Source organism: Salmo salar, chromosome ssa18 (assembly GCF_905237065.1).
Source record: "Salmo salar chromosome ssa18, Ssal_v3.1, whole genome shotgun sequence".
Classification (NCBI taxonomy): domain Eukaryota; kingdom Metazoa; phylum Chordata; class Actinopteri; order Salmoniformes; family Salmonidae; genus Salmo; species Salmo salar.
The window spans coordinates 18,766,312-18,781,528 of NC_059459.1; the positions used below are offsets into that span (position 1 = coordinate 18,766,312).

Consider the following 15,217-nt stretch of genomic DNA (forward strand, 5'->3'; position numbering starts at 1 on the left):
TGCTTCTAATGCATCTGTTTTCTCCTGCTTTTCCGCTGTTAATTCCGCTCCTATTACTTTTGGCCACGTGGAATTAAATGGCGGGAATAATTGGTGTGTCAGTGTCTCAGCCACTGTTCCCTGCTGTGACCATGCATTACCATCATATTAGTACTGTGTGTGTGTGTGTGTGTGTTTGTGCGAGTGCGCGTTTTTGATATTTTCTTCGTATTAATCTGTTCCATGTGACATGCTTCCATCAGACTGAAAGGTCTTCATTATAGCATGTTTTTGCATGAGGACATTCTACATGAAAATTCTCGAAGCAATCAACCTTTAATTATTCTGCCAGGTTAAGAACAATTGGACTCAGTGTTGTCCAGAAAAGCGTTTTACTCACATATGTTGCGTAACTGAGAGGAAAATGAATAGAAGAATCTGAAACGTCACAACACAGTGAACCACACCCTATATACAGAGGCAGCAACAACAAGAACATCAGTTGAGTTGTTAGTAAAGTGGCACATCACAGCAGTCTAGGTTGGGTCTGGACAAGACAAGACTAGATTTGAGAAGGTCACTGCACCTCTATTGGACGCTCTGTAGTTTTGTGTTACCGTTGCCTTCTTGGTTTCTGCCACTCTCTCTTCTTCCTGTTGTGTCATGTAGCCTGTCTGATTAAACAGTTTTTGTGTTCGGTCTTTTCAGAACGCCGAGGCCAGCTATGACTTCAGCAGCAATGACCCGTACCCATACCCCCGCTACACTGACGACTGGTTTAACAGGTAAAAACCAGCTGGCCAGCCGCTCGCCCCTCTAAAGTAATCTGCCCCATAAGAATTCATCACACAGTTATAGTTTTATTACTGTGTGTGTGTGTGTGTGTGTGTGTGTGTGTGTGTGTGTGTGTGTGTGTGTGTGTGTGTGTGTGTGTGTGTGTGTGTGTGTGTGTGTATACGTGTGTGGGCATGCATGAATGTTTGTTTGCAGAGGAGTGAGGCAGAGGTGTGAGGCAGAGGAGTGAGGCAGAGCTTAGTGTGTTATAAACTCTGTTCTCCTTGGCTTGGCCATGGTATAGCAAGTCCCCTTGTCTGTATTGATTTTGTGCTGCCCTTAAACAGCACAAAAACACCCTGTGGTGTACTGCACTAGCATCGAATAGTCTCCGCGATATGCAACTTTTCAGGGAAGTCAGGAACCAATACACACAGTCAGTTAGGAAAGCAAGGCTAGCGTTTTCAAACAGAAATTTGCATCCTGCAGCACAAATTCCAAAAGGTTTTGGGACACTGTAAAGTCCATGGAGAATAAAGGTGCCTCCTCCCAGCTGCTCACTGCACTGAGACTAGGAAACACTGTCACCACTGATAAATCCATGATAATCGCGAATTTCAATAAGCATTTCTCTACGGCTGGCCATGCTTTCTACCTGGCTACCCCAACCCCGGCCAACAGCTCTGCAACCCCGCAACAACTGGTCGAAACCCCCCCCAGCTTCTCCTTCACCCAAATCCAGACATCTGATGTTCTGAAAGAGCTGCAAAATCTGGATCCCTACAAATCAGCTGGGCTAGACAATCTGGACCCTCTCTTCCTAAAATTATCCGCCGCCATTGCTGCAACCCCTATTACTAGTCTGTTCAACCTCTTTTTCGTATTGTCTGAGATTCCTAAAGATTGGAAAGCGGCCACGGTCATCCCCCTCTTCAAAGGGGAGACACTCTAGACCCAAACTGTTACAGACTTATATCCATCCTACCCTGCCTTTCTAAAGTCTTTGAAAGCCAAGTGAAGAAACAGACCACCGACCATTTCGAATTCCACCGTACCTTCTTCGCTATGCAATCTGGTTTCCAAGCTGGTCACGGGTGCATCTCAGCCACACTCAAGGTCCTAAACGATATCATAACCGGCATCAATAAAAGACAGTACTATGCAGCAGACTTCATCGACCTGGCCAATGCTTTCGACTCTGTCAATCACCATATTCTTATCGGCAGACTCTCAACAGCCTTGGTTTCTCCAATGACTGCCTCGCCTGGTTCACTAACTACTTCTCAGATAAAGTTCAGTGTGTCAAATCGGAGGGCCTGTTGTCCGGACCTCTGGCAGTCTCTATGGGGGTGCCACAGGGTTCAATTCTCAGGTTGACTCTTTTCTCTGAATAAATCAATGATGTCGCTCTTGCTGCGGGGTGATTCTTTGATCCACCTCTACGCAGACGACACCATTCTGTATACATCTGGCCCTTCTTTGGACACTGTGTTAACAAACCTCCAAACGAGCTTCAGCGCCATACAACACTCCTACCGTGGCCTCCAACTGCTCTTAAATGCTAGTAAAATTAAATCCATGCTCTTCAACCGATCGCTGCCTGCACCCGCCCGCCCGACTAGCATCACTACTCTGGACAGTTCTGACTTAGAATATGTGGACAACTACAAATACCTAGGTGTCTAGTTAGACTGTAAACTATCCTTCCAGACTCACATTAAGCATCTCCAATCCAAAATTAAATCTAGAATCGGCTTCCTATTTCGCAACAAAGCCTCCTTAACTCCTGCTGCCAAACTTACCCTCGTAAAACTGACTATCCTACCGATCCTTGACTTCGGCGATGTCATTTACAAATTAGCCTCCAACACTCTACTCAGCAAATTGGATGCAGTCTATCACAGTACCATCCGTTTTGTCACCAAAGCCCCATATACTACCCACCACAGCGACCTGTATGCTCTCGTTGGCTGGTCCTTGCTACATATTCGTCGCCAAACCCACTGGCTCCAGGTCATCTATAAGTCTTTGCTAGGTATAGCTCCGCCTTATCTCAGCTCACTGGTCACCATAGCAACACCCACCCATAGCACGCGCTCCAGCAGGTATATTCCACTCGTCATCCCCAAAGCCAACACCTCCTTTGGCCGCCTTTCATTCCAGTTCTCTGCTGCCAATGACTGGAACGAATTGCAAAAATCACTGAAGTTGGAGACTTGTATCTCCCTCACTAACTTTAAGCGTCAGCTGTCAGAGCAGCTTACCGATTGCTGCAGCTGTACACAGCCCATCTGTAAATAGCCCATCCAACCAACTACCCACCTCATCCGTTGTTTTTCTGCTCTTTTGCACACCAGTTTTTGTACTTGCACATCCTCATCTGCACATCTATCACTCCAGTGTAAATTGTAATAAATTGTAATTACTTCGCCACTATTGGCCTATTTATTGCCTTACCTCCTTACTTCATTTGCACACACTGTATACAGATTTTTCTATTGTGTTATTGACTGTACGTTTGTTTATTCCATGTGTAACTCTGTGTTGTGATTTTTGTCGCACTGCTTTGCTTTATCTTGGCCAGGTCGCAGTAGATATGAGAACTTGTTCTCAACTGGCCTACCTCGATAAATAAAGGTGAAATAAAAAAATATATATAAAAGAATCTCGCCACGTAGCTCTAGTCATTAATATCTTTGGGCACTCATAGCTGCTGCATTACGGTAGTCCACAACATATTCCACCCAGACTAGTTATTAAGTAGATATATCATGGGAGGTAGGTACTGTGGGTTAGAAGATATTGTCTGTTGCAATTTATTCCTGCATATCTGTATGAGTGGAAGTGAAGATTGGCTGATAAATGATGGATTAACTTAGTTTGATAGCTTGTTATCTGTAGAGTATTTAGACACAGTTTAAATGCACTGTTTATTTGGATGAGTAGGCAACCTTGCTTTTCATTCCAGTGATGTAAATCTACCTAGACAATGCACTCTGTGAGATCTTCTACAGGTATGAGAGATACACAGAGATACGGTGGCTAGATTGGCATTTGTCCACTCTCTCCTGTCTGCAGTGCTCACAGGGGCGACCTCATGTCCGATAGCGCTGTATCTTTCTCCCATCACCAACTCAGACTTCATGACCCACTGCTGCCGAGGGCACCTCAAGGACTAGACGATTAAACATAGAGAACACCATCCAACCTCACTGCTCTCCTCTCTTCGCCACACATATATGTGTGTGTGTGTGTGTGTGTGGTGAAGCGTCGCCGCTGCTGAATTAGTGCAGTGCAGGACTCAGTGGCTAATTAGCTGTTTGTTATAAATAGCAGACTTTCTGTGGCAAAGCATGCTGGGAAAGCCGAGAGGGCTCACTGCAGCTACCCTGTGGGAAGCCCCCACACACACAAACACACACACACAGACACATAGGCATGTGCGCACACACACAACGCAAGTTTGTCTTCGTATGACCTTTTAAAATGCCATCTCCTCAACCTACCATCAGATGTTAATGCAAATCTGAGATTCTACCAATTTCTTAATCTTCTTTCGAATGAATGTGGTAGGAATTGTTGAAGCTAATGTTATCCAGGTGGCGCAATGGACTGATTCCTCATTCTAATTCTTATTGATTTGTGCCCCAAAATGCCATGGCCCGTCTTCCAACCGGTAATCCTATTCCTGATAGACATAATAGGTTCACAGAGAAGTCACAAAGTCTACAACAGGTGGTTAAAGACCTGTTACATTGACCTAATACATTGATTCCCAATATGTTTTCCAACCTTAGCCCGTTCCCCAATCTATCTGTGTTTCTGTGTGTAGTCATGGAACAAGGTGTGCTGGTGAGGTGTCTGCAGCAGCCAACAACAACATCTGTGGAGTGGGAGTGGCCTACAACTCTAAGGTGGCAGGTATGTAGACTACTCTAATACTGTGGTAAGTAACAGCTGGCTTGGATGTAAAAGTACTAGTGATCACAGTCATTTTTGAAAACTTGTAAAAGTGGCAGTCATAATAACCGAGACCGGTGCAAAACATAGGGTGGAAGGAAACTTTCTCCCGTTCACACCTATCCAATGCTTTTTAACTTTAGTAGTAGATGTAAGAAGAATCAAGTTGGCTACATAGCCATTTTTTCCGCCCTTGTAGCTAGTGATAGCTGGTGACAGTGATCAAAGATTATCTACACTGAGGATACCAAACATTAGGAACACCTTCCTAATATTGAGTTGCACCTTCCCCTTTTGCCCTCAGAACAGCCTCAATTCGTCGGGACATGGACTCTACAAGGTGTCGAAAGCGTTGCACAGGGATGCTGGCCCCTGTTAACTTCCCACAGTTGTGTCAAGCCTTGCACCTACTACCATACCACCTTCTGAATGGCACACATACACAATCAATGTCTCAATTTTCATCTATACTGATTGAAGTGGATTTAACAAGTGACATCAATAAGGGATCATAGCTTTCACCTGGATTCACCTGGTCAGTCTATGCCATGGAAAGAGCAGGTGTCCTTAATGTTTTGTACAATCAGTGTATATACTGACAAGATACTGGACTTACTGCTCTAACAATGGGAATACATGTCTGCAGGCGGAATCAAAATGACTACAACATCGATAGAGACAATTCCATGCTTCCTCTGCTTATTGAGTTCACCCTATGATTTGGCTCTATAGAGTACAATAAAATAACTTTTCATGATTTGATTTGTCCTCTATTGTCCAGAAACCTGGCATCAGTTCAGTTTGTCGTCTAGTGTATCTACAAACTGGCAACACTTTGCTTTGTGTGGAATTACAATTTCCAGTGGAGAGACAACTTCATCAATATGTTGTTAATTTAACCTTGAATCCCTACATTTCCATAAAGGTTGAAAGGAGAAAGGAAAGCGCCCTTATGAAGGCTTTGATGTTAAAATGTATTGTTTTGGAGATTTCATTATGTTAACATCACTTTTCCTCCAAATAGATTCATCAAGTGTGGCTGAATACGTTTTGTACAGTGAAGGCTCCTCAGAGGAGGAATTACTCAGTGAATTTCATAAAAATAAAAATAGATAAAACTATACTAAATATATTCACGTCACCAAATATGTAATTAAAACACACTGTTTTGCAATGAAGATCTGCAATAGATCTGCAATACAACACCTAGGAGGCTCCTGGTTCTCTCCCCCTTCCATAGACTTACAGTAATTATGACGACTTCCGGAGGACGTCCGCCAACCTATCAGAACTGACATGTTGTCCACTCAATCAAAGGATCAGAGAATGAATCTAGTACTGAAAGCATAAGCTACAGCTAGCTAGCACTGCAGTGCATAAAATGTGGGAGTAGTTGACTCAAAGAGAGGGAAAGACAATAGTTGGTCATTTTTTAACAAATGTATTTATTTTAAAAAAATGTAGGAGAAGCCGCAGAGAGAGAGACAGAGACAGAGAGAGAGCTATAGTTTGTTGTATTTTTTTTCACTTTCACTTACTTAGCTAGTTAATGCAGCTAGCTAACTTATCCTACTCAAACACCTGGCTCAAACAGAGAGGAATGCTATTTATGTTAGCTATGTTAGTTATTATAATTATTATAGTCAAGCCATAAACAAGATTCCCAGCTAGCACATAACTTTCTGAGAAGCATATGTTACTTAGAGCTTGATGAGAGTGTGGTTGTCATATGGTTATATTGCATACAACCTTCCAACAACTTTGTGGGAATGGTGCAGGATAGTTGCTTGGCTTTGGTGCATTTTCAGCACATTTTTGGATTTAAAAAAAATATATATTTCATTACGTTTCCTAAAAGGTCAAACATGGTTACATTTCATTTCAATGTTGATAACCTATAATTTCCATTCAAAGAGTGTTAATAAAACCTCCCAGGAAGACTTTCAAGGAACCATAATAAACATTCTCAGAACCTCCCAGCAAACTAAAAAGAAACATTCTCAGAACGTTTAAAAAAACATTCAGATTTGCCAGTCAGGAAACGTATGGTTTGTTCCCATAACCAGTTTGAAATCAAAAACAGGAACCAAATGTGCTAGCTGGGGATATTCAGTCAAAAGTGGCTTAGAATTGTAATAGTGTGTACCTTACACTCTCTGTTCTCCTCCTCCCCCAGGTATCCGCATGCTAGACCAACCCTTCATGACGGACATCATCGAGGCATCGTCCATCAGCCACATGCCCCAGGTCATTGACATCTACAGTGCCAGTTGGGGGCCCACCGATGACGGCAAGACTGTAGACGGACCCCGAGAGCTCACTCTGCAGGCCATGGCTGACGGAGTCAACAAGGTACTCACACACGCACATGCACACACACACAAACACAAACACAAAAACACTGGTCTGACTGGGGATAGCAGGGTTGTAGAGTACTTGTCTTACTCAGATAACTGGGTTCTTTGAAGAGGCACACAGTACATGAGACTCAAGTCACAAAATAGGAAAAAGAACAGCTTTACACAAGAACAGCCTTGCTGTTAGACACTTTCAGAGACACCCTGGAACACACTGTTATTTAGCATACTGCCTGTGCCAGTGGCAATTAGCTGCTTGATTAATCATAATACCACATGCAGAGGGGTGGTCTGGTCTGCTTTGACCAGATCTCAAGCAGCGTTGCTGAATAGGTGCAAAATGTGTTCTAAGCCTGGCTAAGATAAGCACAACTAATCAAGCAGTATTTCACTCAGCCTTCTAATATATATATATATATATATATATATATATATATATATACACACACAATATATACACCATTACGTAGGTTAGGCAGGGTGCACATTGTAAAACAACAAAAAAAGTACCTTATTTTCCATCAACCCAAGATGAGAATCATTCAATTAGCATTTTTTCCATTGAACAGCCATGCATGTTTCCTCAATTCTCTTCAACAGTTAGGGAACACTTGTCACCCCCACCCTGGTCCAATCACTTCACTCTAAACGAGTCACTTAGTTTGCATCTTGAGCGAGGCGGCTTCGTTTTGCAAATTGACGTGGATAATGGAAACAAATCACACGGAATGTTCCGGGACGGCGCTAGATATATGAGAGTGCTTGTTGGAGCGCCGGAGACAGAAGCCGTGCACATATGTGATCTCACCGTATTTCAAACAGCACTTTGCAATGTAAATGGAAAGGGAGGAATAGATGTGGAGAGAGGGACACGTACATAACTCTGGTGAACCTAGATCCTCCACAAATAAACAGAAGGGTTTTGAGATGCAGACACCTCTGGTGCTAAATCTTCAACTGGAGTGGGATACTAAGTGTTTCATATCACCCAACTGGGCACAAACTGGTTGAATCAACATTGTTTCAACGTAATTTGTCAACATATTGTGATGTGGAATCTAAGTGGAAATACTGTACATTGGATTTGAAAAAGTAATCACCGTAAACTGTTGTTCCGAGGATGAAATTTAAACCACAGGATTATGTCATTATGGTAACCAAATGTCAACACAGACAAACCTTTTACAACATTTGTTGAATTTGTACCTTTAAACCAGATTTTCTAAATTATATCTCATTCAGAAAATAAACTATAGGCTTGGCAGCACCTCCTACTAGATCTATCAACATCTACCCTTTGGTCTCCCATCCAAGGTTTTAACCAAGCCCAACCTTGCTTATCTATGATATTTGTTACTGACTATTACCAATGTACTATCGTGAGAATGAATGTTGAGAAATCTCCACTTAAAAAAAAAAAAAATAGAATCACTGTTGCTTTCGAAGCCATTACAAAGGGTAGGTTTAACAGAGCAAATGAAATGTGACCGTACTTTATCACTCATAAGTCAATGATGCTATTTAGTCCTCTAGCGTTTGTAAAGTCATCAACAGAAATCACTTCAATTCAACCCAGAATTCAACTAAAAATAGACAATACAATAGGTCTAAGGTTTCAAGCTCTGGATTACATTTAAAATGTGATAATATTTAGTGATGTTGAATTGTGTGTTGTTGTCAACGCAACCAAATATAAACATTTGAAGGATTTGTATCTTCTGCTTAGAAAATTCCATCTGTGCCAATAATTAGCCTGGCTTTAATTCCAGTTTGTCAAAAATTAATCATCTGTGCCAATAATTAGCCTGGCTTTAATTCCAGTTTGTCAAAAATTAATCATTAGATTCACATCTCCACCTCAACCAAAAATCCAAGTTAAGGAGTAGGACTAAATCAAATCTAACTTTATTTTAAAAGGAATTTAAAGTTTGATTTTAATTTGATTTAGTCCTATTCTTTTGAGGACTAACTCAGTGGTTACTGTAACAATACATTTCTTTTTATGTAATCATATAAAGCGTGCATGATAAGGATAGCATACAAAGATCGTCACAGGTCTGTGGATCTTCACAATTGCTGTAATAATATGTGCAGAATCTTGAACAGCCTTGGTCATTTGAACCATGCACTTTTAATGTAATCTCAACTGCAATCCAGGTCATTTGGTTCTTCTATTAGATGAAGCACAGTGATAACATTCTCATCTGTTGTACAAATAAACAAAATATCTGGAATTTGGTTGTACATTTAGATGGTTGAAAGCATAGTGATACACACTGGAAATTCAACTAACTTTGGCTGTCTTTTTGAGTGGGTGAGTCTAGGTTGTAATCTCATTGATAAACGTCTCAACCAAATATTACCCAATTATCCATGTTGAAATGACATAGTGTGCCCAGTGAAAGCCAGTTTGTCATCCCAAAACTGTTTTATGATCCGGATATGTTGTTTGCTCTTCTTCAATTCACATGGTGTATCTGTATCGTATCTGATTGATTGTTATGGTCGAGAAGAGAGTCACTATAATAGAGAGAGAGAAAAAATAAGATGGTTTGGAACAATATAATACAATGCAATACCTTATGATTGAAAACAGACATTGCCCTCTTGGAACACTAAGTTCCCTTTTCTTAGCCCCTTTCTCAACCCATTACTGAAATTACCAACCAGTATGCTAATTCGGATTAGATTGGGATTGGGTTCAACAGGGCTCAATTAGATTTGTAATTTTACACCCATGGACAAATTCCATATTCAATTGCATTAACCGGAAATGGAACTGACCCTGGCTTTGATGCTGAGGGTCAAGCTCAGTGGCTTTTCCGCCACATTGCCTCTCTGTATCAACTCCTATGAGCTCGGTGGCTTTTCCATCACATTATCTCTCTGTATCCACTCGTGTGAGCTCAGTGGCCATACATGTAAGGAGAGGAGAAAAGGATAGCAATCAAGAGAACTAATAGTATCCGACTGGGCACACCACATAATTTCAACCTGGATAATTGGGTAATATTTGGTTGAGACGTTGATCAATGACATTAAATCAAGTCAAATTCTATTGGTCACATACAGTACACATATTTAGCAGATGTTATTGTGGTTGTAGCAAAATGCTTGTGTTCCTAGATCCAACAGTGCAGTAGTATCTAACAATTCCCAACAATACACACAAATCTAAAAGTAAAATAATGGAATTAAGAAATACACTGTATAAATATTAGGACGAGCAATGTCGGCGTGGCCTTGACTAAAATACAGTAGAATACAGTATATACATATGAAATGTATAAAACAGTATGTAAACATTTATTAAAGTGTCTAGTGTTCCATTATTAAAGTGACCAGTGATTCCATGTCTATGTACATAGGTCAGCAGACTCTATGGTGCAAGGATGAGTAACCGGGTGGTAGCCGGCTAGTGATGGCTATTTAACAGTCTGATGGCCTTGAGATAGAAGCTGTTTTTCAGCCTCTCTGTCCCATCTTTGATGCACCTGCACTGACCTCGCCTTCTGGATGATAGTGGGGTGAACAGGCAGTGGCTCGGGTGGTTGATGTCCTTGATGATCTTTTTGGCCTTCCTGTGACATTGGGTGCTGTAGGTGTCCTGGAGGGCAGACAGTGTGCCCCCGTTGATGAGTTGGGCAGACCGCATTACCCTCTGGAGAGCTCTGCGGCTGCGGAAGGTGTAGTTGCCTTACCAGGCAATGCTACAGCCCGACAGGATGCTCTTAATTGTGCATCTGTTGCGCCTTCTTCACCACACTGTCTGTGTTGTGGACAATTTCAGATTATCAGTGATATGTACGCAGAGGAACTTGAAGCTTTTCACCTTTTCCAATGCAGTCCCGTCGATGTCGATAAGGGCTTGCTCCCTCTGCTGTCTCCTCAAGTCCACTATCAGCTCCTTCGTTTTGTTGACTTTGAGTGAGAGGGTATTTTCCTGGCACCGCTCCGCCAGGGCCCTCGCCTCCTCCCTGTATGCTGTCTCGTCATTGTTGCTGTCTCGTCAGGCCTACTACTGTTCCGTCTGAAACTTGATGATTGAGTTGGAGGCGTGCGTGGGTGAACAGGGAGTACAGGGGGGCTGAGCACCACCCTTGTGGGACCCCTGTGTTGCGGATGTGTGTGGTGGAGGTGTTGTTTCCTACCTTCACCACCTGGGGGCGGCCCGTCTGGAAGTCCAGGACCCAGTTGCACAGGGCAGGGTTCAGACCCAGGGCCCCAAGCTTAATGATTAGCTTGGAGGGTACTATGGTGTTTAAGGCTGAGCTATAGTCAATGAACAGCATATGTAAATGTAAATGTAAAATGTAAATGTAACAGCATTCTTACATAGGTATTCCTATTGTCCAGATGGGAGAGAGCAGTGTGCAATGCGATGGCGATTGCATCGTCTTTGGATCTATTGGGGCGGTAAGTAAATTGAAATGGGTCAAGGGTGTCAGGTACGGTGGAGGTGATATGATCCTTAGCTAGCCTTTCAAAGCACTTCATGATGACAGAAGTGAGTGCTACAGGGCAATGGTAATTTAGTTCAGTTACCTTTGCTTTCTTGGCTACAGGAACAATGGTGGACATCTTGAAGCAAGTGGGGACAGCAGACTGGGATAGGTAGAATATGTCTGTAAACACTCCAGCCAGCTGGTCTGTGCATGCTCTGAGAACATGGCTAGAGATTCCGTCTGGGCCTGCAGCCTTGCAAGGGTTAACACTCGTAAACATCATACTCACGTCGGCCACGGAGAATGAGAGCCCACAGAAGGTGTTTAGCTTGTCTGGGAGCAAGACGTCAGTGTCCGCGACGTGGCTGGGTTGCCCTATGTAACCCATGATTGTCTGTAGACCCTGCCACCTATGCAGTATTTCTTTATTGCCTTTTTGCAAACAGCATGCATTGTTTTAGAATATTTTTATTCTGTACTGGCTTCCTTCTCGTCACTCTGTCAATTAGGTTAGTATTGTGGAGTAATAACAATGTTGTTGTTCCATCATCAGTTTTCTCCTATCACAGCCATTAAACTCTGTAACTGTTTTAAAGTAACCATTGGCCTCATGGTGGAATCCCAGATGATTTCCTTCCTCCCCGGCAACTGAGTTAGGAAGGACGCCTGTATCTTTGTAGTGACTGTGTGTATTGATACAACATCCAAAGTTTAATGAATAACTTCACCATGCTCAAAGGAATATTCAATGTCTGCTTTTTTTACCCATCTACCAAAAGGTGCTGATCTTTGCGAGGTATTGGAAAACCTCCCGGGTCTTTGCGGGGTAATTTGTGTTTGAAATACACTGCTCGACTGAGGGACCATACAGATTATTGTATGTGTGGGATACAGCGCTGAGGTAGTCATTCAAAATTCATGTTAAACAGTATTATTATACACAGAGTGAGTCCATGCAACTTATGTGACATGTTAAGCCCATTTTTACTCCTGAACTTATTTAGGTTTGCCATAACAAAGGGGTTGAATACTTATTGCCTCAAGACATTTCAGCTTTTCAGGATGAATTGAAACAATATCTGTTGATGACTTTGCAAATGTTATATACTGTAGTCTAAAATAAAATCATTGATGATATACTGTATGACTGATAGGGTGTGGTCAGATGTAATTTGCTCTTTTAAACCTACCCTTTGGAATGACTTTGATAGCAACAGTAAACGTATTTCGTTTTTAAGTGGAGATCACTCTACAATTATTCTCACACACATTGATAGCACATTGTCCAGTAGGAGGTGATGCCCAGCCTATATACAGTTGAAGTCGGAAGTTTACATACACTTAGGTTGGAGTCATTAAAACTCCACACATTTCTTGTTAACCAACTAGTTTTGGCAAGTCGGTTAGGACATCTACTTTGTGCATGGCACAAGTAATTTTTCCATTAATTGTTTACAGACAGATTATTTCACTTATAATTCACTGTATCACAATTCCAGTGGGTAAGAAGTTTACATACACTAAGTTGACTGTACCTTCAAACAGCTTGGAAAATTCCAGAGAATGATGTCATGGCTTTAGAAGCTTCTGATAGGCTAATTGACATAATTTCATGTATTTCAAGGCCTACCTTCAAACTCAGTGTCTCTTTGCTTGAATCATGGGAAAATCAAAAGAAATCAGCCAAGACTTCAGAAAGAAAATTGTAGACCTCCACAAGTCTGGTTCATCCTTGGGAGCAATTTCTAAACACCTGAAGGTACCACATTCATCTGTACAAACAATAGTACGCAAGTATAAACACCATGGGACAAACGCAGCCGTCATACCGCTCTGTCTCCTAGAGATGAACGTACTTTGGTGTGAAAAGTGCAAATCAATCCCAGAACAACAGCAAAGGACCTTGTGAACATGCTGGAGGAAACAGGTACAAAAATATCAATATTTTTGGAGGAAGGAAAATTATGTGGATATATTAAAGCAACATCTCAACACATCAGTCAGGAAGTTAAAGCTTGGTCGCAAATGGTTCTTCCAAATGAACAATGACCCCAAGCATACTTCCGAAGTTGTGATAAAATGGCTTAAGGACAACAAAGTCAAGGTATTGGAGTGGCCATCACAAAGCCCTGACCTCAATCCCATAGAACATTTGTGGGCAGAACTGAAAAAGTGTGTGCGCGAGCAAGGAACCCTACAAACCTGACTCAGTTACACCAGCTCTGTCAGGAGGAATGGGCCAAAATTCACCCAACTTATTGTGGGAAGCTTGTGGAAGGTTACCCGAAATGTTTGACCAAGTTAAACAATTTAAAGGCAATGCTACCAAATACTAATTGAGTGCATGTAAACTTCTGACCCACTGGGAATGTGATGAAAGCAATAAAAGCTGAAATAAATAATTTTCTCTACTATTATTCTGACATTTCACATTCTTAAAATAAAGTGGTGATCCTAACTGACCTAAGACAGGGAATTTTTACGAGGATTAAATGTCAGGAATTGTGAAACTGAGTTGAAATGTATTTGGCTAAGGTGTATGTAAACTTCCGACTTCAACTGTATTGTTTTTTTTTCTTTTCTGATAGTGGATATAATGTTGAAGATCTGACGTTGTTTTAAAGGAACAAATGCAACATATTTTATTTAAGGTTTGTGTATGTTGACATTTGGTTACCATAATGACATAATCCGGTGATAGAAATGCTACCCTTTTTTCAAATCCAATGTATTTCAACATAAATTCCACGTCACAATACGTTGACAAATTAAGTTGAAACAATGTTGATTCAACCAGTTTTTGCCCAGTGGGATACAGCTCTGGTATTTGTTTGTACAACCAGGAATGGCTCCCTCCCACAACTCTCCACATTATTAGCTCAACAGCTAGAGCTAATGAGTAAACAATTATAGTGCTTTGATTAAACCTGAGATTTGTTTTGGTTGGTTTGTGACACTAGCACTAAAATACACTTTATCTGTACTGTTGCTGGAGTGAATAAAATACTGTCTTTCTTTCACTCTCCAACATGCATATTTTTCCCTCTGTAACATCTTTCCTCTGCACGACTCTTCAAACTCCCACCTCCTCTTTCTCGCGTTCTTTATGTAACTGATTGTCAGCAACAGAGGATGAGAGCTATCATAACACAAAGATGTTTCAGGTATTAGAGCTTGAGGAAAATAAACTACAAACGAAAAGCTTGACACTGGTGTTTCTCTACATGATACCGTTATGGATGTCTCTCTGACAAGGTAGCTACAGGTCTTGGTATAAAAACCATCAAATCTGATCATCCAGAGGCGGAAATAACTTAACCCAACTATGAAAGCTGCCAGAGAGCAAGAGAACATTGCTTACATCCGCTATGACAGGCTCATTGTCCACCTTCCCTCCCAAATGCCTGGGAGAAATGAGAGAGCCTCAGGGTCAGTAGTTTCAGCCTAACATCACACACAGACATTTATTTATGTTGTCTCCAATTTATATCTATTGCTGATAAACTACCAAGGAAAGGGATAAGAATAGCCCATATTAATATATGTAGCCTTAGAAATAATGTTAATGAAAGCATTAACTTGTTAACATCAACATTAATAAACTTGCCATCTCTGAAACTCACTTAAATCATTCCCTTGATGATACAGCAGTAGCAATACAAGGATATAAGATCTACAGAAAGGAATGCCTATGGGGGAGGT

General features: G+C 41.5%; 1 protein-coding gene across 1 annotated transcript in view; it reads left to right on the forward strand.

The window, feature by feature from the left end:
• The window catches only part of pcsk2 (proprotein convertase subtilisin/kexin type 2), an 84,153-nt gene that overhangs the window by 33,112 nt on the left and 35,824 nt on the right, over positions 1 to 15,217 (forward strand). Inside the window, exons 6-8 of the mRNA XM_014154627.2 lie at positions 688 to 764; positions 4,586 to 4,674; positions 6,890 to 7,065. Coding sequence (XP_014010102.1) covers positions 688 to 764; positions 4,586 to 4,674; positions 6,890 to 7,065 — 342 coding nt within the window. The remainder of the gene's footprint in view (positions 1 to 687; positions 765 to 4,585; positions 4,675 to 6,889; positions 7,066 to 15,217) is intronic.